At 47.7% G+C, this 25239-nt stretch overlaps 1 protein-coding gene across 9 annotated transcripts in view; it reads left to right on the forward strand.

The window, feature by feature from the left end:
- MED15 (mediator complex subunit 15) overlaps positions 1-25239 on the forward strand; it is a 61527-nt gene that overhangs the window by 10881 nt on the left and 25407 nt on the right. For 8 of the 9 annotated variants that reach the window (XM_060121741.1, XM_060121746.1, XM_060121743.1 and 5 more), the window contains exon 2: positions 14139-14226. The exons of the other annotated variant lie outside the window; for it this stretch is intronic. In XM_060121741.1, the coding sequence (XP_059977724.1) occupies positions 14139-14226 (88 nt within the window). The remainder of the gene's footprint in view (positions 1-14138; positions 14227-25239) is intronic. 9 annotated transcript variants of the gene reach the window in all.

Below are 25239 nucleotides of genomic sequence, written 5' to 3' on the forward strand. Positions count from 1 at the left end.
GGCTGTCTGAGCCCCGGGGAAGCTGCGTGTCCCGTGGGGGGCGGTGTGCGATGGCCCCTCTTGGGTCGGTGCCTCTGACCACACTCTGGCCAAGGGGTCCTGGGAGAACTGCAGAATGCTGGGGCAGGTGGGTGGGGGCACTGCTGATGGAGCGGAGCTTCCTGTCTCTGCGTGGACTGAGTTGGGAAGGCATAGAAAGGCGAAGGAGGCCTTTCTTCATAGCTGGCGTTCCTTGAATATTTCTTTATGGCAGAGTCAGTGGCACAATCTTTAGGTGCATTTTGTCATTTGATTTTTTTTTAAATTTATTTTAATTTTATTTTTTTGGCTGTGTTGGGTCTTCATTGCTGTACGCAGGCTTTCTCTAGGGGCTACTTTTCTTTGAGGTGCGTGGGCTTCTCATTGCAGTGGCTTCTCTTGTTGCGGAGCATGGGCTTTAGGTGCGCAGGCTTCAGTAGCTGTGGCTTGCGGGCTTAGTTGCTCCACGGCATGTGGGATCTTCCCAGACCAGGGCTCGAACCCGTGTCCCCTGCATTGGCAGGCAGATTCTTAACTACTGCGCCACCAGGGAAGTCCCTGTCATTTGATTTTTATCAAACTAATATTTGTGCATAAATTTTAAAAGTCAAGGACTGATAACAACTTACAAGAGACTGCGGTGGTCCCGACTCACTGTGTCCTCCCCTTGACTCGGGGCTTTCTTTTCTGGCCGGGGCTTTCTTTTTTGGCCAGCGTCCGTGGTTCTAAGTCACATGCATGCACGGGTCATCACGGTGATGAGTTTCTGATTATCTGTTGACTTTCTCTGGGAACGCAGCTGTTATCTCTGCCTCTCCCTTGTCCACCAGTGTTTCAGCTTCTGGGTAAATGGGTAATGAGCGCTAGTGTTTAGGGCCACATGGACAGACGTTCACAGCCGAACACAGTGGCAGACTGTGATGGTTTTCACTCCCTGGGAAAAACGTGCCTTCTTAGAAATGTGCCTAGAGTTCTGTGTGCCTGCGGCTGAGTCTTCCTCTGTCTTCAGTCACCTCTCAGTGCAGTTATCACAAGCTTGGTACTGCTGGGCTGTCTGTCCTTCTGCACCTCCCTTCTGGAGGCCTCAAGGGTGAGGCCCTCTCAGGGCTTGTCTCCTGCAGGGCTCCAGTGTTGGGGTTCTTGCTTCCTGTATCCTGGGTTTTCTTCTTTTTGGTTCACTGCCTTGTTCTACCAGCTTCCAGGAAAGGGGCTCCAGGGAGGCCATGTCAGTTTGGATGCATGTGGACTTCTAGGGCGGAGGTGCTTCCTCAAGGATTGAGAAGCCTCTCCTGCTGCTTTCTTGCCTCCAGGGCTGGCCTGTTGCTTCTCCTCTCAGGTGAGCTTTAGGGCGACTTGCCTTACTCCCAAAACTCACGGCGGTGCTTCAGGGGAAGTCCCTTCAGTCATTTCCCAGGGAGTCCCGTTTCCTCCATGCCCTGTATTCACTCTCCCCCCATGTCTTTAAAGCTGGCCCTTTGACCCTCTTTTTTTTTTTTGAATTTTATTTAATTTATTTTTTTATACGGCAGGTTCTTATTAGTTATCCATTTTATATGTATTAGCGTATATATGTCAATCCCAATCTCCCAATTCATCACACCACCACCACCACCCCTGCCACTTTCCCCCCTTGGTATCCATACGTTTGTTCTCTACATCTGTGTCTCTATTTCTGCCCTGTAAACCGGTTCATCTGTACCATTTTTCCAGGTTCCACGTATATGCATTAATATACGATATTTGTTTTTCTCTTTCTGACTTACTTCACTCTGTATGACAGTCTCTAGATCCATCCACGTCTCTACAAATGACCCAGTTTCGTTCCTTTTTATGGCTAATATTCCATTGTATATAAGTACCACATCTTTTTTATCCATTCGTCTGTTGATGGGCATTTAGGTTGCTTCCATGACCTGGCTATTGTAAATAGTGCTGCAATGAACATTGGGGTGCATGTGTCTTTTTGAATTATGGTTTTCTCTGGGTATATGCCCAGTAGTGGGATTGCTGGGTCATATGGTAGTTCTATTTTTAGTTTTTTAAGGAACCTCCATACTGTTCTCCATAGTGGCTGTATCAACTTACATTCCCACCAACAGTGCAAGAGGTTTCCCTTTTCTCCACATCCTCTCCAGCATTTGTTGTTTGTAGATATTCTGATGATGCCCATTCTAACTGGTGTGACGTGATACCTCATTGTAGTTTTGATTTGCATTTCTCTAATAATTAGTGATTTTGAGCAGGTTTTCATGTGCTTCTTGGCCATCTGTATGTCTTTGGAGAAATGTCTGTTTAGGTCTTCTGCCCATTTTTTGATTGGGTTGTTTGTTTTTTTAATATTGAGCTGCATGAGCTGTTTATATATTTTAGAGATTAATCCTTTGTCCGTTGGTTCATTTGCAAATATTTTCTCCCATTCTGAGGGTTGTCTTTTCGTCTTGTTTATGTTTTCCTTTGCTGTGTAAAAGCTTTTAAGTTTCAGTAGGTCCCATTTGTTTATTTTTGTTTTTATTTCCATTACTCTAGGAGGTGGATCAAAAAAGGTCTTGCTGTGATTTATGTCAAAGGGTGTGCTTCCTATGTTTTCCTCTAAGAGTTTTATAGTGTCCGGTCTTACATTTAGGTCTTTAATCCATTTTGAGTTTATTTTTGTGTATGGTGTTAGGGCATGTTCTAATTTCATTCTTTTACATGTAGCTCTCCAGTTTTCCCAGCACCACTTATTGAAGAGAATGTCTTTTCCCCATTGTATATCCTTGCCTCCTTTGTCATAGATTAGTTGACCATAGGTGCGTGGGTTTATCTCTGGGCTTTCTATCCTGTTCTATTGATCTATACTTCTGTTTTTGTGCCGGTACCATATTGTCTTGATTACTGTAGCTTTGTAGTATAGTCTGAAGTCAGGGAGTCTGATTCCTTCAGCTCCATTTTTTTTCCCTCAAGACTGCTTTGGATATTCGGGGTCTTTTGTGTCTCCATACAAATTTTAAGATTTTTTGTTCTAGTTCTGTAAAAAAAATGCCATTGGTAATTTGATAGGGATAGGGATTGCATTGAATCTGTAGATTGCTTTGGGTAGTATAGTCAATATTGATTCTTCCAATCCAAGAACATGGTATATCTCTCCATCTGTTTGTATCATTTTTAATTTCATCAGTGTCTTATAGTTTTCTGCATACAGGTCTTTTGTCTCCTTAGGTAGGTTTATTCCTAGGTATTTTATTCTTTTTGTTGCAGTGGTAAATGGGAGTGTTTTCTTAATTTCTCCTTCAGATTTTTCATCGTTAGTGTATAGGAATGCAAGAGATTTCTGTGCATTAATTTTGTATCCTGCAACTTTACCAAATTCATTGATTAGCTCTAGTAGTTTTCTGGTGGCATCTTTAGGATTCTATATAGTATCATGTCATCTGCAAAGAGTGACAGTTTTACTTCTTTTCCAATTTGTATTCCTTTTATTTCTTTTTCTTCTCTGATTGCTGTGGCTAGGACTTCCAAAACTATGTTGAATAATAGTGGTGAGAGTGGATGTCCTTGTCTTATTCCTGATCTTAGAGGAAATGCTTTCAGTTTTTCACCATTGAGAATGACGTTTGCTGTGGGTTTGTCATATATGGCCTTTATTATGTTGAGGTAGGTTCCCTTTATGCCCACTTTCTGGAGAGTTTTGTTTTGTTTTTTTTTTTTTTGCGTTACGTGAGCCTCTCACTGTTGTGGCCTCTCCCGTTGCAGAGCACAGGCTCTGGACATGCAGGCTCAGCAGCCATGGCTCACGGGCCTAGCCGCTCCGCGGCATGTGGGATCTTCCCAGACCGGGGCACGAACCCATGTCTGCTGCATCGGCAGGTGGAGTCTCAACCACTGCGCCACCAGGGAAGCCCATTCTGGAGAGTTTTTATCATAAATCGGGGGTTGAATTTTGTCAAGAGCTTCTTCTGCATCTATTGAGATGATCATATGGTTTTTATTCTTCAGTTTGTTAATATGGTGTATCACATTGATTGATTTGCATATATTGAAGAATCCTTGCATCCCTGGGATGAATCCCACTTGATCATGGTGTCTGATCTTTTTAATGTGTTGTTGGACTCTGTTTGCTAGTATTTTGTTGAGGATTTTTGCATTTATAGTCATCAGTGATATTGGTTGGTAATTTTCTTTATTTGTAGGATCTTTATCTGGTTTGGGTATTAAGGTGATGGTGACCTCATAGAATGAGTTTGGGAGTGTTCCTTCCTCTGCAATTTTTTGGAAGAGTTTGAGAAGGATGGGTGTTAGCTCTTCTCTAAATGTTTGATAGAATTCACCTGTGAAGCCATATGGTCCTGGACTTCTGTTTGTTGGAAGATTTTTTAATCACAGTTTCAATTTCATTACTTGTGATTGGTCTGCTCATATTTTCTGTTTCTTCCTGGTTCAGTCTTGGAAGGTTATACCTTTCTAAGAATTTGTCCATTTCTTCCAGGTTGCCCATTTTATTGGCATAGAGTTGCTTGTAGTCTCTTAGGATGCTTTGTATTTCTGCAGTGTCTGTTGTAACTCCTCCTTTTTCATTTCTAATTTTATTGATTTGAGTCCTCCCTCTTTTTCTTGATGAGTCTAGCTAATGGTTTATCAATTTTGTTTATCTTCTCAAAGAACCAGCTTTTAGTTTTATTGATCTTTGCTATTGTTTTCTTTGTTTCTATTTCATTTATTTCTGCTTTGATCTTTATGATTTCTTTCCTTCTACTAACTTTGGGTTTTGTTTGTTCTTCTTTCTCTAGTTCCTTTAGGTTAAGGTTAGATTGTTTGTTTGAGATTTTTCTTGTTTCTTGAGGTAGGCTTGTATTGCTATAAACTTCCCTTTTAGAACTGCTTTTGCTGCCTCCCATAGGTTTCGGATCATTGTGTTTTCATTGTAATTTGTCTCTAGGTATTTTTTTATTTCCTCTTTGATTTCTTCAGTGATCTCTTGGTTATTTAGTAACGTATTGTTTAACCTCCATATGTTTGTATTTTTTACATTTTCTTCCCTGTAATTGATTTCTAATCTCATAATGTTGTGGTTGGAAAAGATGCTTGATATTTCAATTTTCTTAAATTTACCGAGGCTTGATTTGTGGCCCAAGATGTGACCTATCCTGGAGAATGTTCCATGTGCACTTGAGAAGAAAGTATAATCTGCTGTTTTTGGATGGTATGTCCTATAAATATCAATTAAATCTATCTGGCCTATTGTGTCATTTAAAGCTTGTGTTTCCTTATTAATTTTCTGTATGGATGATCTGTCCATTGGTGTAAGTGAGGTGTTAAGAGGCCCCCACTATTATTGTGTTACTGTCAATTTCCTCTTTTATAGCTGTTAGCAGTTGCCTTATGTATTGAGGTGCTCCTGTGTTGGGTGCATATATATTTATAATTGTTATATCTTCTTCTTGGATTGATCCCTTGATCATTATGTAGTGTCCTTCCTTGTCTCTTATAACATTCTTTATTTTAAAGTCTCTTTTATCTGATATGAGTATTGCTACTCCAGCTTTCTTTTGATTTCCATTTGCATGGAATATCTTTTTCCATCCCCTCACTTTCAGTCTGTATCTGTCCCTAGGTCTGACGTGGTTCTCTTGTAGACAGCATATATATGGGTCTTGTTTTTGTGTCCATTCAGTGAACCTGTATCTTTTGATTGGAGCATTTAATCCATTCACATTTAAAGTAATTATTGATATATGTTCCTATTACCATTTTCTTAATTGTTATGGGTTTGTTTTTGTAGGTCCTTTTCTTCTCTTGTGTTTCCAACTTAGAGAAGTTTCTTTAGCATTTGTTGTAGAGCTGGTTTGGTGGTACTGAATTCTCTTAGCTTTTGCTTGTCTGTAAAGCTTTTGATTTCTCCATCGAATCTGAATGAGATCCTTGCCAGGTAGAGTAATCTTGGTTGTAGTTTCTTCCCTTTCATCACTTTAAATATATCATGCCACTCCCTTCTGGCTTGTAGAGTTTCTGCTGAGAAATTAGCTGTTAACCTTATGGGAGTTCCCTTGTATGTTATTTTTTGTTTTTCCCTTGTTGCTTTCAATAATTTTTCTTTGTCTTCAATTTTTGTCAGTTTGATTACTGTGTGTCTCGGCATGTTTTTCCTTGGATTTATCCTGCCTAGGACTCTGTGTACTTTCTGGACTTGGGTGGCTATTTCCTTTCCCATGTTAGGGAAGCTTTCGACTATAATCTCTTCAAATATTTTCTCGGGTCCTTTCTCTTTCTTTTCTCCTTCTGGGACCCCCTATATTGTGAATGTTGTTGTGTTTAATGTTTTCCCAGAGGTCTCTTAAGCTGTCTTCATTTCTTTTCATTCTTTTTTCTTTGTTCTGTTCTGTGGCAGTGAATTCCACCATTCTGTCTACCAGGTCACTTGTCTGTTCTTCTGCGTCAGTTATTCTGCTATTGATTCCTTCTAGTGTATTTTTCATTTCAGTTATTGTATTGTTCATCTCTGTTTGTTTGTTCTTTAATTCTTCTAGGTGTTCTTTAATTCTTCTAGGTCTCTGTTAAACATTTCTTGTATCTTCTTGATCTTTGCCTCCATTCTTTTTCTGAGGTCCTGGATCATCTTCACTATCATTACTCTGAATTCTTTTTCTGGAAGGTTGCCTATCTCCATTTAGTTGTTTTTCTGGGGTTTTATCTTGTTCCTTCATCTGGTACATAGTGCTCTGCCTTTTCATCTTGTCTATCTTTCTGTGAATGTGGTTTTTGTTGCACAGGCTGCAGGATTGTAGTTCTTCTTGCCTCTGCTGTCTGCCTTCTGGTGGATGAGGCTATCTAAGAGGCTTGTGCAAGTTTCTTGATGGGAGGGACTGGTGGTGAGTAGAGTTGGGTGTTGCTCTGGTGGGCAGAGCTCAGTAAAACTTTAATCCGCTTGTCTGCTGATGGGTGGGGCTGGTTTCCCTCCCTGTGGGTTGTTTGGCCTGAGGCGACCCAACACTGGAGCCTACCCAGCTCTCTGGTGGGACCAGTGGTGGGCTCTGGGAGGGCTCACGCCAAGGAGCACTTCCCAGAACTTCTGCTGCCAGTGTCCTTGTCCTCACAGTGAGCCACAGCCATCCCCCGCCTCTGCAGGAGACCCTCCAACACTAGCAGGTAGGTCTGGTTCAGTCTCCTATGGCGTCACTGCTCCTTCCCCTGGGTCCTGATGCGCACACTACTTTGTGTGTGTCCTCCAAGAGTGGAGTCTCTGTTTCCCCCAGTCCTGTTGAAGTCCTGCAATCAAATCCTGCTAGCCTTCAAAGTCTGATTCTCTAGGAATTCCTCCTCCCGTTGCCGGACCCCCAGGTTGGGAAGCCTGATGTGGGGCTCAGAACCTTCACTCCAGTGGGTGGGCTTTTGTGATATAAGTGTTCTCCAGTTTGTGAGTTACCCACCCAACAGTCATGGGATTTGATTTTATTGTGATTGCGCCCCTACTACCATCTCATTGTGGCTTCTCCTTTGTCTTTGGATGTGTGGTATCTTTTTTGGTGAGTTGCAGTGTCTTCCTGTCGATGATCGTTCAGCAGTTAGTTGTGATTCTGGTGCTCTTGCAAGAGGGAGTAAAAGCGCAAGTCCTTCTACTCCACCATCTTGAACCAATCTCCTACCTTCTTTTTATTTTATCTTTTATCTCCTGTTTTCCACTCTTTGTCTTCTAGCTCTGCTCTGTGGGAGATTTCTTCAATTTTATCTCTGACCCTTTGCTGCTAACATCTAATAGGCTTTTATTTGTAAGAACTTTTTTGTTGTTGTTGTAATCTGACTTTTCTGGTTTTATAGCATCTTGTTCTTGTTAAATGGATGCTATGTCTTATCTACTTGGATATTGAGATAGTTTCTGTTTTCTTCCTGCTGAGTTTCTTGCAGGGTCTTTATCTGCCATGTTAGGTGTCTGGGAGCCCTTGGTTGGCTGCTCACTCTCATATCGGGGCACTGTGAAGGCAACTGGAAATTAGACACTCAGATTCAGTCCCCCTTTCCAACCTGGAGGTTCATATCTCATTTAATTTTATTTTTAAAATGAAATTATTGCAGGGAGCGTATTTGGATTATGACTTAAGCTAGCACCTCACCCATCATGTGTCTTCTGCAGATGGGTTTCCTCTTTTTGGAGAGCCAAGACCTTACATTGGAACCTGTACTTTTTTTTTTATTAATTAATTTATTTTTGGCTGTGTTAAGTCTTCGTTGCTACATGCGGGCTTTCTCTAGTTGTGGCGAGTGGGGACTACTCTTCGTTGTAGTGCGTGGGCTTCTCATTGCGGTGGCTTCTCTTGTTGCGGAGTACGGGCTCTAGGCACGTGGGCTTCAGTAGTTGTGGCACGCGGGCTTAGTAGTTGTGGCTCGCGGGCTCTAGAGCACAGCCTCAGTAGTTATGGCACATGGGCTTCATTGCTCTGCGGCATGTGGGATCTTCCTGGATCTTCCTGGCGGATTCTTAACCACTGCGCCACCAGGGAAGTCCTGGAACCTGTATTCTTTTATTCTGACTGATCCTTTATCATCCTCCTCTCCAAGTAAATTCCTGATTTTTAAAAAATTTGGTGCCTCAGAGAGTATAATATTTTGGGGGACCAACCAAAGGAAATATAGGTCCTTTCTCACTTGAAAATATGAAACCCATAGATGTAGTGAGAATTTGTCAGAATTGTGTTTCCCTCTCAGGGCCATTGTGGTGATTTGTTTTCCTCTGGTCTGTCTTCCCCTCCTATCTCGTCTGGAGGCAGGCTCCCAGGATTCCTTGGTGCTGGGCAGGTACAGAAGCTTTGGGCTGGCCACATCTGTGGAATGCATGGGCCCAACTGGCATTTAGGGAGGGTGGGACAGTTTTCTCTCTTGTGCTGACCTGAGCTGTGCTTTACCAAACAAACATCACCTAGGGCTGTGCCACAAGTGTGGGGAGCTCAGACACACAGGCCCTGGCTGAGAGTGGGGTGGGGGCTGCCCTCAGCACCCCTCCTCAGATGTCAGGGCAGGGCTTGAGGTGCTGAGGTTCAGATACCTTTTTCTTATCTCTCTGGTTGGTGGCTGATAAAAATGTGTGAGGAATCTGTTTTCCATCTGGTAAAATCTTTTCCCCTTTTTGGCGTTTACTTTGGGCGATGTGCTTAGGAAAGCCTTCCTCCTCCTGATGTTGGGTATGTAACTGTCCTCCTGTTGTCTTCCAGTACTTTTGTGGTTTGGGATCTTACACTGGTTGAAGGGTTGCACACACCAGCTGCAGGCTCCTGTCCCAGTTTGGTGAACAGACTGCACACACAGGCGGTACTTCACCAGGAAGCTTCTCCTCGAGGGTGGGGCAGGGCTGGCAAAAACTTACATCCATGAGAGGTCAGTTGGTTGACGGGTGTCATGGTTTTCAAATCAGGGGAAGATGCCTCTGGGCAGAATGAAAGTCTTTGGGTGGGTGGAGGGCATCCCGTCTGCCTGAGGCCAGGAGTTTAGACACTGGCACAGAGCCAAGGAACTTGGGCTCCCAGGAACTCAGCTTCTGTTGGACCGGGGAGGCAGCATTGAGGAGGGTGGGGTAAGGAGAGAAGGGAACATAGGTGGGAGAGTCAGGCGAGACTGTTCTCCGACTGATTTCCTTAACACCCTGGTGCTTCCCGTGCCAGTGTGCCTGATGATGTTACTGCTGTAATCCTCAGGACAACCCCGTGAGGTGGCATTGTCACTGTCCTCCCTCTGTAGGAGAGGACACACAGGCACCTCAAGGTGGCGCCTCCCTCGGGGATCACTGGCAGGGTGGGTGTGGTGGGCAGTGAGGGCAGACGGAAGCCTGAGTGCACGTCGAGCTTACGTCCAGGCGCACCTGCCCAGGGACACACAGTGGGCTGGGTGTTTGCCTTTCCTCTGCAGATTCCAGTGTCGGGGATGAGGACTGGACTCCAGTCGACAAATTGAGTTTCCCACTTTGGAGACAGGGCGGAGGTGAGGAGGAGCAGGTGTGCTGAGGCTGGACCTGTCCTAGCGCCCTTCATCCTAGCCTCAGTCCCTTCTGAGCATCCTTTATGGAGAGGATGTGCCTGGGGGTGGAGTGCCTCCAGGACCCAGAGCTGGCCAGTGGTCAGGGTGGAACTTGATCCCCGGTCTGTGTGTTCTGTACAAGTGATCGGAGCCCAGGCCCTCCCTTCTCTGCTTCCTGCCAGGTCCATCTGCCCAGCACAGGCCTTTCCCCAAGCCCCCTGGCCTCTACCACTGGGACGTGCCTGTGCCAGGCTTGGTGTCCCCTGAGCCTGTCACAGCAGTTCTGGGTTCTGCATGTCGTGTCCGTCAAAGTACATGGTGTCGCCATCCCTCATGTTATAAAAAATTGACACAGATGACCGCCTGCAGCACGCAGAGGTGGATGCCATGGTCTGTTCTCCAGGTGTTCATGGGACAGGCAGGAAGCCAGCGATTTCCACAGGAGGTGCCGTGGGTGTGGTCAGAGTGACCACAGGGTTTCCGTGAGGCAGAGAATAGGGGTGCTGCGTAAGTACGAGGTCGGAGGGCCAAGCGGGCAGGGCTAGGGAGAGAGCCGCCCTGGGAGAACGAGCAGAGTGGGTGAGGGAGGGGAGGGGCCTCCTCGCTGGACGGGCTGCCTGCCTTGCTGCTGAGGAGGAAGGCCCTTGAGGCAGGCGGGACGTGGACTTGGGCAGAGGCTTGGGGAGCTGACGAGGGGGTGGGGATGGGGTGGGGCCTGGAGACAGAGGCCACCACAGGGATGGCCATGGGTGCAGTGTGACATGCGGTGAGGATTGAACTGCAGGGAATGGCGTTCAGAATCCGGAAGCGAAGAGGAGGCTCCCGGGCATCCCGTCTGGACCATTGTGGGGCACAGAGCTCAGGCTGTTGGATGTTTTCTTTTTCTTTTTTTTTGCGGTACACGGGCCTCTCACTGCTGTGGTGTCTCCCGTTGCGGAGCACAGGCTCTGGACGCGCAGGCTCAGCGGCCATGGCTCATGGGCCCAGCCGCTCTGCGGCATGTGGGATCTTCCCGGACCGGGGCACGAACCCGTGTCCCCTGCATCGGCAGGCGGACTCTCAACCACTGTGCCACCAGGGAAGCCCTGGGTGTTTTCTTGGTGTGTCACCACAGGTGGGGTCTGGGCTCCAGGTGGGGGACTCACGGGGCCCGGGTGGTGGGTCAGGTCTGGACCAGAGACCAGTGGAGCTCTGCCTGGCAGACGGGTGGCTGTGGAGCAGGGGCAGCCCCCCCAACCCTCTCCCACCCCCAGGTGCCTTGTGGAGCCTGGGTCTCAGTGAGGGCTGCGTGCTCTCAGCCCCCAATCATCTTGTCAGGGCTGGTCCGCCCAGGCCGTGGCCTGCAGACAGCCCTTCTGTCTCTCATGGTACTGATGCCTCCCTGACAGCCGCCAAGGTACTGGACCTGTGGCCGGGGTCTCGCCTGTGGGGCAGACCACGTGCTCACGTTCCTCCCTCCAGGCTTCTGAGGCTCTCCCTCTGCCCCAGTTGTGCTAGTTTGACTGTGTTTATTGACAGTCATTTATTGACAGTTGCCAGCAGAAGCCTGTTATCTGGGGGCGGAGGCCCAGGAGCCCATGGGTCCTGAGTGCGAAGGAGGGAGCCGGCACCTGTGCAGGCGCGTGAGATGCAGTACGTCGTGGTCAGAGCCCGGATGGATGGCGCCTCTGACAAAATGCTGAGGTGGCCGAAAATGACAGGACAGGCCCTTTCCTTGGGGGAAAGCGGAGGATTAGAACAGCAGAACTGCCTGCTTCCTTTTTTGTCTCATCTTCTATTTTATGGAGTATGATCTGCAGACTGAAAACAGGAGCAAGACCGTTTTTTGTTTTTTGTTTTTGTTTTGTTTTTAATTTTTGGCCGTGCCGCACGGTATGTGGGATCTTAGTTCCCTGACGGGGGATCAAACCCGTGCCCCCTGCAGTGGAAGTACAGAGTCTTAACCACTGGACTGCCAGGGAAGTCCCAAGAGCAAGAACATTTTTAACAGTATGGTTTGCAGAACTGAGAACAGTGTTCAGGGTGCCTGTCAGTTCTCCTGTTCGGGCGGCGCTGCGGGTGCAGTGGGGACGTGGCTGGTGCTCCTGGCAGAGCCTTCCCCCCGCCCCTGCCATGAGACCCCTTCCCTGAGCACGATGAGCACGAGCACGCTGAGACCACCAGGCAGAACTGGGTGGTTACCCAGGCCCCGCTGCCTGCTGCTTGTGTTCCATTCTTGTCCACAGACACCTGTTTCTGGCCTCCTGTGTAGTTGATGCCCTTCAGGCTCTTGAGTCACTAACAGCCGGTGCCCGTGCGTCCCCATCGTCTGTGGCGTTGCCCTGGCCACGACAGGCCAGGGCTCCTGCTCCAGGAGATCCGGTGGCTTTGGGCCTGGAAAGGTCCCTCCACCACGAAGCACAGGTCTGTCTTGTCTCTGCGGACGTGCCAGGGTCTCTGCTGCAGGCAAGATGCAGTGTCCGCGGGGGGCCTGCAAGCCTGCCCCCTTCAGAGTTGTTGCCAGCAGCTCGGAGGACCATTTGTCACCAGCCAGGTGCCTGGCCAAGCCCCCAGGTCGTCTGCTCGTGACGCAGGGCTGTCTGCGCCCCTCTTGGCCACTCTGCGCTTCACCTGGCTCCTGGGGCCTCTTCTCAGCCAGCTGCCAGCCGTCACGGCCCCCTCATGTGTCTACCGCTGTCCTTGGGGTTGCCCCAGTGGTCCGCGGCTCTGTGGCCCTCAGCTTCGGGCAAGCCTCTGTGGTAGGGTTAGCCTCATATGGCTGTTGGAGGAGGGATGGGGTGCTGGGGAGACCCCCCCTTGAAGACAGGTCTGCTCAGTCACTTGTCGGAGCTGCTCGAGGGCTCAGAACCCACGTTCGCACGTGGGATGCCTGCTCCGCTGGCCTCAGACCCTGAGCGCCAGGTCCCCCTGGCCTGTCAGGGTCTCGCCTTGTCCTCCTGCATCCTTCCTTTTGCCTCTCTTTGATCCTGGTCACACATCCCCTCGTGCGAGCATTTGCTCTACTCTGGATGCTTCTCCAGCGGGAACCCGTTGCTGCCTCCTGGCCCTGGTGCAGGCTCAGGGAAGCAGGCGGGAGGTGGGGACTCTGGCCTCACGTGTGGAATCTGGCAGTGTGGTAGTCAGCAGCATTTTATCTTTCTTTATACGTTAGTACAGATTTATCCATCTCAGCATTTAGCCTCTTGTCTGGGGTTTCTCTCGGGATCACGAATGTGATCCTGCAGCCCATGTGCACGCTCTTTCAGTACCCAGGGTGTGTGTGTGTTTGGAGCCATCAAAAAGCCTTCCAGCACCGGCTGGACTAGGCTTGTTGGATTCCCTTGGGAGAGGGGGGTCTTTATCAGTGAGCCCAGCGCTGGGAAGACAGGTCGGGAGACCCATCCTGTGGAGAAGAAGGCGGGCTGTGAGCAGAGGGGCCAGGCTTGTGGACCTGAGCCTGATGTGCTCCTTCCTTTCTAACAAATGCGCACCTATCCTTACCTTCGTCTGGGGGCGGGGTGGGGGTGGGGGAATGTGTGCTACCATCCAGAGGAGCTCGGGCTAAGCCATGTGCAGCAGAGCATCATGTGATGAAAACCTGGGGTCACATTCCGTCTCTTGCCATGCATGTGTTGGCATTTGTGTGGTCTCCTGCCCCCAGCTGGAAGTTGTTGAGGTGGGGCTCATCTCCTTGGTCCCACTGGGAGGAGCTGCATGTCCGACACAGGGACCTTTGCCTTGAGAGGAACTGAGAGGTGACTGGCATGGCCCCTTTTTTCCAGCAGAGGAGGCTTCCAGAGCAAGGGTCCCACTGCTCTTGACGCCAGAGTTGGGTGGGGGCTCAGGTCACGTAGAGGGCAGGAAATGGAGGCCAGCTGGACGCCCTGTTGTTTAATGTGCTGGTTGTGAGGAGCCTCTGGGCCTGGCCCCTCTGCCCGCTCAAGCGGGGTGGCTGCTTTGTTTCATGGTGACCGCCTTTCCTGTTCCTTCCTTCTCGTGGCGCTGCCCGCCTTCTCCTTTGCTCAGCTGCCTTTCATCGCTGTGCTGAGAGCCCCCCCCTTCGTGCCTCTCCTGGGCCTCAACAAGGCTGGTGGGCCAGGCCACATCCGTGGGCCTGCTGGCCAGGGAGCCTGTGTCAACATCTCTCCTCCTTTGTGTTCCAGAGAGGATGCCATGAGGAAGGCTGGTGTGGCCCACAGTAAATCCAGCAAGGACATGGAGAGCCACGTGTTTCTGAAGGCCAAGACTCGGGTAAGGCCCTGGGGGGTGGCTCCCAGTGGGGACGCTGCTGGAGGGCAGGGTGCCAGGCCATGGGGACGGGGTGGCTGCTCACTGTTGGGTGGCATTCTGTGGGAAGATCCTGTGTTTGTGGTATAGGTGCGGGAGGGGATTGGGTGGGCATCCAGGATGCAGGCGCAGCCTCTGACCCCAGACCTTGCTGTTGGCACCCCCATTCGTGGTCAGCTCCCGTGAATCCTGTAGGGCGCTCCCTCGGGCCCCGGTGGTTCCTGTGGACGGTGCTCTGAGTAAGAACCTCTCTGTCCTCAGGCTCAGCCCTCCTGTGGGTCAGGGCCCTGACAGGTGGGCCCAGAAGGGTTCCTGTCCCCTTTTGTTAAATGATGCAGGTGATGCTCGTGGAGGGCGAGGTTTTGGTGAGGATGATGCTTGGGAACTTCACAGGTGGAGTGGTTGGGGCGGGTTTCTTGTGTGAGCTCTCGCGTGAACTGGGCATCACCACGGGCTTCACGTGACCACCTCTTGTTATCTGCCTTGGGGTAGAGCTGCTCGTAGAAATGAAACAGAACAGGCACAAAGAAGCAAGCGGCTTGTCTGGGTTACCTGGCTCGTGCAGGGCGGGCTGTGTCTGCTGCACCAGCTCTGCTGAGCACCTGATGCCCGAGCGTGGTGCTGGAGCTCTAAGACCTACTGTGTGTCAAGAATCAGAAACAGGGACTTCCCTGGTGACGCAGTGGTTAAGAATCCGCCTGCAAATGCAGGGGACACGGGTTTGAACCCTGGTCCGGGAAGATCCCACATGCCGTGGAGCAACTAAGCCTGTGCGACACAACTACTGAGCCTGCGCTCTTGAGCCTGCACACCGCAACTACTGAGCCTGTGTGCTGCAACTGCTGAAGCCCGTGCATCTAGAGGCTGTGCTCTGCAACAAGATAAGCCACCACAATGAGAAGCCCACGCATTGCAACGAAGAGTAGCCCCCACTCACTGCAACTAGAGAAAGCCCGCACGCAGCAACGAAAACCCAATGCAGCCAAAAAGAAATACATAAATAGATAAATTTTTTTTAAAAAAAGAAGAGAAAAGAAAGAATCAAAAGCAGATGCTATTTATGGTTGGATCCAGGTTTAGGTAAACCAACTGTCAAGACGTACAGAGGTCCGTTGGGGAAACTTAGCCTGGTTTGAGTGTTTAGATGAGGTAAACATTTTCTGAAATGGAAAGGTAGAGATGATTGGCCGGAGAGTGCAGCTTCCAAAACAGAAACCATGTGTACAGCCTGGGCTTGGAGGTCAGAGCACACCAGCATGTGTTTGTGAGCACAAGTAGGTGGAGGACGAGCAGCAGAAGCCCGTGCACTGAGGTGGGCAGGCTCGTGCTGTGGACATAGAAAATGGTAAGTGTTATATTCTTTTTTTATAGCAACTTTATTGAGCTCTAATTCATATACTGTACAATTCACCAATTTAAAGTGTACCGTTCAGTGGTTGGTCTTTTAGGATCTTCACAGAGTTGTGCAGCCATCACCACAATCCATTTTAGAGCATTTTCCTTTTTCTTTTTTTTTTTTCTTTGGCCACACCTTGCAGTTTATGGGATCTCAGTTCCCCGACCAGGGATTGAACATGGGCCATGACAGTGAAAGCCCGGAATCCTAACCACTTAGGCCCCCAGGGTACTCCCTAGAGCATTTTCTAAAGAATCTCTATATCCGTTAGCCAGCACTCGCCATTTTCCCTCAACCCTCAGTCCTAGGCAACCACTTACCTGCTTTCTGTTGCTATAGATTTGCTTGTTTTGTACTTTTCATATAAATGCATCATAAAATATATGTTTCTGTGACTGGCTTCTTTCACTTAGCATAATAGTTTTAATGTTCACCCATGAACCATGTTGTAGCATGTACTTTATTCCTTTTTATTGCCAAATAATATTCCATTGTATGGATGTACCATATTTTATTTATCCATCACCAGTTTATGGACATCTGGAGCGTTTCCACTTTTTGGCTGTTATAATAATGCTCCTATGAACATTTGTTTGCAAACTTTCCTGGGGACATATGTTTCCATTTCTCTTTCCTGTATACCTAGGAAAGGAACTGCTGAATCAGATGGTAACTCTGTATTTAACCTTTTGAGGAATTGCCAGACTGTTTTCAAAGCAGCTGCACCATTTTACATTCCCGCTAGGAGTGTATGAGGTTCCAGTTTCTCCATTCCTCATCAATACTTGTTACTGTTTTTTTTTTTATTATAGCCATCATAATGAGTGTGAAGTGGTATCTAATTGTGGTTTTGATTTGCATTCCCAGATGACTTACTGTGTTTATTGGTCATTTGTATATTTTCTTTGGAGAAATGCTTATTCAAATCCTTTGCCCATTTTAAAATTGAGTTGTTGGTCTTTTTATTGCTAGATTGTAAGAACTCATTATTATTAGATACATTATTTGAAGATATTTGGGAGATAAGAACCTTGGTGAGGGCTTATTGAATTATTTCAACTTTCGAAATACACAACTTGTTGGTCCAGTATTATTTGTTGTCTATTGCTTTATAAGGAACTACCGCAAAATGTAGTGGCCTAGAGCAATAGTTGGTATCTGTCCTGATTCTGTGGGTCAGGATTGGGATGATTGGAACTGCCTGGCTGGCCATTCTTCTGGTCTCACTGGTGACCTCGGCGCAGCCACATTCAGCTGGCAGCCACCTGGTGTCTCCAGCAGCATAGCCCGGGCTTCGTTACGGCACAGTGGCTGGCTTCCAAGGCAGGGGACGTGGAAGCTGTCAGTCCCCTGAAGTCCTAGAACATCTCTGGGTCACAGCAAGTCCTAAGGCCAGTGTGGAGTCTGGGGAGGGAGTCGCCTCCACCTTCTCTGTGCGCTGTGGCCTGTGCATCCAAGGAGGCCAGCGGTTGTTAGCTGCCATCTTGGAGACTGGCCACCCCAGAGACCCTCCCAGCAGCTGGGGAATAAGTCTTCCATCCCGAGGGGGCGACTGGCAGCACAACAGCCCCCGTCACTGTCCTCGCCTCTCCTTACTGCAGCCCACACCACACCTTAGCAATTTCAGTTGCATTTCCTTTGGTCAGGCTGGTTCTAAATCCCTAACTTCAAGAGGAGGCCCTGACTGTTTGGAAGAGAGGTATTTATAGAGAGGTCTGGGAAGTTTCCTATGTCATTTTTAGAGACAGACTTTCTGCTTGGACACTGCTGTCCGATGTCCAGTTTATTAGTCCTGCTCAAGCCCCACATGGAGCCTTGGGCCCTGTCATGCGGTGAGACCTTTCCTCCAGGGTGGGGCTCCAGAGGGACTCTCCAGTCAGGTGGCAGCCGGCATGCTTGTTACTTGCCCCTCCTGCCTGAGACCCCATTAGAATGACTGTGAAAGAATGTAAAAGGTGGGACCCAGAGCAAAGAAAAGGATACAAAAGAGTGATTTCTGTTTTTAGACTCCAGGAGGGTCCGGGAGGCAGAGGAGGTCATGGAAAAGGGGCTAACCTTCTCTTGGAATCCTGGCAAGCAGGTGGGTCCAGAGGTGTCCACCCTAAAGGAAACCAGGTCATCCATGGGCACCTCAGACTGCCTGGTATACAGCCCGGGCAAGGAAGACCTTGAGCACTCTTGTCTAAAAGACCACCAGCTCCAGATTGCCTGGTTGGTGCATGCTTCCAGTGTGGTGTTAGCACCCAGAGTTAAAGCTCTTCCCATTCTGTCAGGGGCTGGCCCTGGGTCTAACGGCCAGGCCCCATTGCTCCCTCTAAAGTGATGTGATGTCGCCTTGTAAGGCCCGTGAAGCAGGTACAGTGCTGCTCTCCCCAGGATGCAGATGAGGAGGCTCAGGCACACAGATGCCAGGTAACTTGCCCAGGAGGTCACACATCCTGGGGGTGTGGGGTAGGAGCCTACCCTCTTTGCTACTTGTGCTACTTCCCCCCATCTAGCAAAGCAAAAGACACCCAAACACCCACTTTAATTCTTAACATCTGAATTCCTGCAGGTGGGACTGCTCTCTGCCTCAAGGCAGAAACCACTTTCCCTGGGGGTGGTGGGTGGTATAATAATAGCAGCTCTAAGCACTCTGCAGATTCATGAAGGTATGGCATCTGCTGAATGAGAGCACAGCCAGGGATCCCGGGACCTCTGCGTCGGCACCCACAGCTGCAGTGCCTAGAGAGGCTTATTACAGCTGGGTGCATTGCTGAACATGTACTTATCACTTGGTTGTTTTTAAATTAAGCTTATATGTTAAACACACATCAACTGTTTTGCACGTTGTATAGTATTATGCAGAAGTAGTGCATGTCTCTGGTTTACAGCTGTAAACGCTGAGTCCCCACGGTGGGGGCCAAGGTGAAACCCAGGGACCAGGAGGCCGAGAACATCAGAACTGGGAAGTGACCTGGAGGCTAATTAGAGGAGGGCTGAGGGGCACAAGCAGCTGCTGGAATAACAGGGCAAGAGCACAGCCTGGGGAGAGCGGGAAGAGGCCGTGCACGTCTGATGAAGGAGACACTCTCCAACCTTCAGCCCTTTTTACGGACCTCGCAAGCCCAGGGTTGGCCTTTTGAATGAAACCGAATACATCTTCTGCTATCTTTGTTTAATCAGGGACAGCTATTGGTGGAGAAAAGCACACTTGTGCCGCATGAAAAGACTAGTATTTTCTGAAAAACTGCTGGGACCTGCTAGATAGGCCTGGGTGTGGCCAGTTTTGACAGGTCCAGGGCTGTGCTCCTGCCCTCTGCTGTTTGCGGGGTGACAGCCAGGCCTCCTCCTCCACTACCCGGCGTCGGCGTGCTTGCTCGGAGGCCTCTTTGGAAATTCTACTTCTTTGGTTTTCAGTCGCTCCATTTTCACTAGCATGTACCGAGGAGCTGAGAGAGTACAGACACTCTGTGTAGTCCTCGTGACTTTCTCCAGTTCAGCTGTGAAGAACACAAGGTGTGGGGCAAATCAGCGGTAGCATGGGGAGCTAGCTTGCTTTCTTTCGATCTTATTTTTTTATTTAAACTGGGTAAGGAACCCACTGTCATTTGTTTTATTATTTAATTTTTGTATGTTTAAAATATTTTATAATGTATAAGGGTAAAATTTTAAAATACGTGAATCACAACACAATACTTACCAAAGGTCCCATGTTGCTGAGAACACTGGCTCTGGAGCGCCTGCTCTGGGAATTGATACATTTTTCAAGTATGAGGAAAAGTTTCTAACAGACTTTGTAGAAACTGACAAAATGATTCTAAGGAAACTCAAGGGACCCAGCATAGCCAAAACAATCTTGGAAAAGAACAAATGGTGCTGGGACATCTGCCGGATTATCACATGTATGATATTGAGGTGGGACCCCAGTCTCATACCATATACCAGCATTAACTCAAAATGGATCAAAGACCTAAGAGCTAAAACTGTTAAACTTTTATTTTTTATTTATTTTTGGCTGCATTGGGTCTTCATTGCTGTGCACAGGCTTTCTCTAGTTGCGGTGAGCTGGGGCTCCTCTTCGTTGAGGTGCGCGGGCTTCTCATTGCAGAGGTTTCTCATTGCAGAGCATGGGCTCTAGGTGTGTAGGCTCGTAGTTGTGGCTCGTGGGCTCTAGAGCACAGGCTCAGTAGTTGTGGCGCACGGGCTTAGTTGCTCCGCGGCATGTGGGATCTTCCTGTGGGACCAGGGCTTGAAGCTGTGTCCCCTGCTTTTACAGGCGGATTCTTAACCACTGCACTACCAGGAAAGTTCTAAAACTAAAATTTTTAGAAGAAAATATAGGCATGAATCTTTGTGACCTCAGATTAGGCAATGGTTTCTTACATGTGACACCAAAAGCACAAGCAACAAAAGAAAACATAGATTAATTTGACTTCATCAAAATTAAACACTATTGTGCATCAAAGGATACCATCAAGGGAGTAAAATGACAGCCTATGGAATGGGAGAAAATATTTGCAAATCAAATATCTGATGATATCTGATGAGGGACTGGTATCAGATTATATAAAGAACTGCAACTCAAAAACAACAACAAAAGAAACCAAACAGCCTAATTCAAAAATGGGCAAAGAACTTGAATAGACATTTCTCCAGAGAAGATATATTGGGTTGGCTAAAAAAGTTCATTCGTTTTTTTCCCGTAAGATGGCTCTAGTAGCGCTTAGTTGTCTTTAACTTCCTTCAAAACAATTTTGTTAGATTGTATTGTGACAGCTGTCATATCAGTGTGCATTTAAAAAAAAATTAACAAAATTGGAGAATTTTTGTGTAGCGATTTTAATATTGAAGATGGAAGAAAAACAACATTTTTAAAATTGTTTTATTATGCTTTATTACTTCAAGAAAGGTAAAAATGCAACTGAAATGCAAAAAAAGATTTGTGCAGTGTATGGAGAAGGTGCTGTGACTGATCAAACGTGTCAAAAGTGGTTTGTGAAGTTTCGTGCTGGGGATTTCCTGCTGGACGATGCTCCACGGTCGGGTAGACCAGTTGAAGTTGATAGCGATCAAACTGAGACATTAATTGAGAACAATCAATGTTATACCATGCAGGAGATAGCTGACATACTCAAAATATCCAAATCAAGCGTTGAAAATCATTTGCATCAGCTTGGTTATGTTAATCGCTTTGATGTTTCGGTTCCACGTAAGTTAAGCAAAAAAAAACCTTCTTGACCATATTTCCACATGTGATTCTCCATTTAAACGTAGTGAAAACGTTTTTTGGTGTTTTTTTTTTGTTTTTGTTTTTGTTCTTTTTTTTTTGGTGGTACGCGTGCCTCTCACTGCTGTGGCCTCTCCCATTGCGGAGCACAGGCTCCGGATGCGCAGGCTCAGCGGCCATGGCTCACGGGCCCAGCCGCTCCGCAGCACGTGGGATCTTCCCAGACCGGGGCACGAACCCGTGTCCCCTGCATCGGCAGGCGGACTCTCAACCACTGCGCCACCAGGGAAGCCCAAACATTTTGTTTTTAAAACAAATTGCTTCGGGATGAAAAGTGGATACTGTACAATAATGTAGAATGGAAGAGATCAGTGGGGCAAGCGAAATGAACCACCACCAACCACACCAAAGGCTGGTCTTCATCCAAAGAAGGTGATGTTGTGTATATGGTGGGATTGGAAGGGAGTTCTCTATTATGAGCTACTTCTGGAAAACCAAACGATTAATTCCAACAAGTACTGCTCCCGATTAGACCAACTGAAAGCAGCACTCAATGAAAAGCGTCCAGAATTAGTCAACAGAAAACGCATAATCTTCCATCACGATAACGCCAGACCTCATGTTTCTTTGATGACCAGGCAAAAACTGTTACACCTTGGCTGGGAAGTTCTGATTCATCCGCCGTATTCACCAGACATTTGCACCTTTGGATTTACATTTATTTCAGTCTTTACAAAACTCTCTTAATGGAAACAATGTCAATTCCCTGGAAGACTGTAAAAGACACCTAGAAAAGTTCTTTGCTCAAAAAGTTAAAAAGTTTTGAGGGACTTCCCTGGTGGTGCAGTGGTTAAGAATCCTCCTGCCAATGCAGGGGACATGGGTTTGATCTCTGGTCTGGGAAGACCCCACATGCCACAGAGCAACTCAGTAAATGTGCCACAACTACTGAGCCTGCGCTCTAGAGGCCGCGTGCCAAACTGCTGAGTCTGCGTGCCACAACCACTGAAGCCTGTGCGCCCTAGAGCCTGCCTGCTGCAACTACTGAGCCCTCCTGCCGCAACTACTGAGGCCCATGTGCCTCGAGCCTGTGCTCCGCAACAAGAGAAGCCACCGCAATGAGAAGCCCGCTCAACAAAGAGTAACCCCCGCTTGCCGCAACTAGAGAAAACCCGTGTGCAGCAATGAAGACCCAATGCAGCCAAAAAAAATTTTTTTAAATAAATAAAAAGTTTTGGGAAGATGGAATTTTGAAGTTGCCTGAAAAATGGCAGAAGGTAGTGGGACAAAGTGGTGAATACATTGTTCAATAAAGTTCTTGGTGAAAGTAAAAAATGTGTCTTTATTTTTACTTAAAAACCAAAGGGCTTCCCTGGTGGCGCAGTGGTTGAGAGTCCGCCTGCCGATGCAGGGGACACGGGTTTGTGCCCCGGTCTGGGAAGATCCCACATGCCGCGGAGCGGCTAGGCCCGTGAGCCATGGCCGCTGAGCCTGCGCGTCCGGAGCCTGTGCTCCACAACGAGAGAGTCCACAACAGTGAGAAGCCCGCATACCGCAAAAAAAAAAAAAAAAAAAAAACCAAAGGAACTATTTTGGCCAGCCCAGTACAAATGGTCAAGAAGCACATGAAAGGATGCTCAATATCACTAGTCCTTAGGGAAAGGCGAATCCAAACCACAGTGAGATACAACGTCACACTCATGATGGCTATAATAAAAAAAGATGATAAGTATTGGTGAGATATTGGCACCTCATACGTTGCTGGAAGGAATGTATAGTGGAGCAGCCACTGTGGAAAACAGTGTGGTGATTCCTCAGAAATTAAACAGAGTAACCATATATGCACAGAACTTGTGCAGAAATACTCATAGCATCACTCATAATAGCCAGAAAGTTGGAACACCCAAATGTTTATCAGCTGATGAGTGGATAAAGAAAATGTGGTGTGTCTGTATAATGGACTGTTATCTGGCTGTATAATGGACTGAAGTATTGATACATGGTACAACACAGATGAACCTTGAAACCATCACGATAAGTGTAGTGAAATAGTCACAAGGGAGCACGTATTGTATAATGCATTTGTATAAAATGCCCAGAATAGGCCAATCTATAGAGGCAGTGTATTAGTTTCCTGTAGCTGCTGGACAAATTCCCACAGACTTGGAGGCTACAGTCTCTGGACTCATGGCTTTGGCCTCTTGGCCCAAGGCTCTCCCCGGTGGTCATGTTTGTAGCCAGTAGTTTTACCAGCCTGTTTCCTGCCTGTTGACTTTGGGAGTCTGACACCCTTTTAAAATTTCATCCAGTCTCTCCCTTTTAGTCTAAACTGGCAGTATTTCTGCTGGTATGACGCTCTAAACCGTGAATATGTGACATATTCATGCCATCAGACAGAAGGCTTCCCCACAGATGTTTCATCCCTGTAATTTCATCCCTATTCCTGGCATCTGTGAGACGACTGAGAGGATTCATCACACGCCTGATCTCTTTGGCACTAGCATAGTCTGTGCAACCACACCCTCAGCCTTCTCTCCAGAGCACACATTCCTACAGTGAATCTCCTAATTTTAGTGTTTCTTTGTAATCTGAATAGCCTGGGAATTTCCGAAACCAAGTCCAGGTTCCTTTATGCTTAACGGTTCTTCCCTCAGTTTCTTTCTTTACTCCCAATTTCACTGTAAGCAACAAGAATAAAGCAGGCCAGGACTTCTCTGGTGGCGCAGTGGTTAAGAATCCGCCTGCCAGTGCAGGGGACACAGGTTCGAGCCCTGGTCCGGGAAAATCCCACATGCCGTGGAGCAACTAAGCCCGTGCGCCACAACTACTGAGCTTGTGCACCACAACTACTGAGCCCACATGCCACAGCTACTGAAGCCCGCGTGCTCTAGGGCCCGTGCTCTGCAAAAAAGAGAAGCCACTGCAATGAGAAGCCCGTGCACTGCAACAAAGAGTAGCCCCTGCTCGCCACAACTAGAGAAAGCTTGTGTGCAGCAACGAAGACCCAACGCAGCCAAAAATAAATAAATAAATAAATTTTTTTAAAAAAAGAAGAAAGCAGGCCAGACCTTCCACACTTTGTTTGGAAGTCTACTCAGCCAAATATCCAGGTTCATTGCTTACAAGGTCTGCCTTCCTCTCAACTAGGGTACGATTCAGCTAGACTTTTGGACACTGTATGACGGGTTCTCTGTGCTCTTGTTTCCAATCACACGTTCCTCTTTCCCCTGAGCCCTCACCAGAAACACTTTTAACATTCACCTTTTTCCCAGCATTCTGTTCCTGATGACATCTGTATTCTCTAAGATGACATGAGCTTTCTGACCAGCTCCTTTTCTTCCTTTGAGTCCTCAGTAACAGAGTGTTTACCATGCGTGTTCCCACCAACAGTATTCCCTGTGGCCTGGCTCCCTCTTGCCTGCCCCTTATTTCTTGTGAACCCTCTTGCCTGCCCCTTATTTCTTGTGAACCAGGTGTTCGATCAAAAGAGCACAGTATGCAGGGGTCTTGTTAGCAAGAAGGCATTAGAGGTGGTGCCTTATATTTGTATATATTGTATATATTTCTGGGTGTCTTGATTTTCCCACAAGGCCACAGTTGATCAGGAGTTGGGAGAGTGACAGTCTGACTCTTTTATGAAGTTTCCCATCCACTTGTCAGCTGATGATTCCATCGTTTAACTGGGCGTTGCAAACTGGTACTTGTCCTGAATTCTGGCTTTTCTTCCACATTTATTAGATGGAATTGTCTTGCCAGGAAAGGTTTTCTTTCATCCACCAGTGCTACTTGGTTGCTTGAAACACAGCCTGTTCGGGACCGTCAGGAGTACTGACTGTCTTGTGGAATTGCTGCCCTTCGTACCCAGGGGCAAGTGCCGGGGCCTGGGGGTGGGGTGAGGCTGCTTCTCTTCCTGTGAGTGGTGTTGTGAGCATGGCTCTGCATCAAGCGAGTTTCAGGCCTTGCAGCCGTTCATTTTGATGTGTCCCCAGTGGCTGCTCACAGGCACATTCCTGACCCCTTGGGGCCCCTGTCACAACCCCTTAGTCTTTTGTAGCTTGCTTGCATCTTGGCCCAGAATCAGCTGTTGCTCTAAGGAGCCCTGTTCCTTTTCAAGGGTGAAATGGTACTTGGGGCTTGCAGTGTGGGCATGGGGCTGCTCACAGCTTCTGCGCTTTTTTGTGAACAGAGCTAGGGAGTCATATGTTTTTGAAACAACAACCTCAAAACCCCATAATTTCACATTGATATTTCCAATTACAGGGTTTTACTTTTATTTTAAACATGTATCTGCTCTCTTTTGTGAATATCTTGTCTTCTAATGTCATTGGCATAATTACTCTAAAATACTTTCAGAATAAACAGACCAATATTA

Source organism: Lagenorhynchus albirostris, chromosome 14 (assembly GCF_949774975.1).
Source record: "Lagenorhynchus albirostris chromosome 14, mLagAlb1.1, whole genome shotgun sequence".
Taxonomy (NCBI): domain Eukaryota; kingdom Metazoa; phylum Chordata; class Mammalia; order Artiodactyla; family Delphinidae; genus Lagenorhynchus; species Lagenorhynchus albirostris.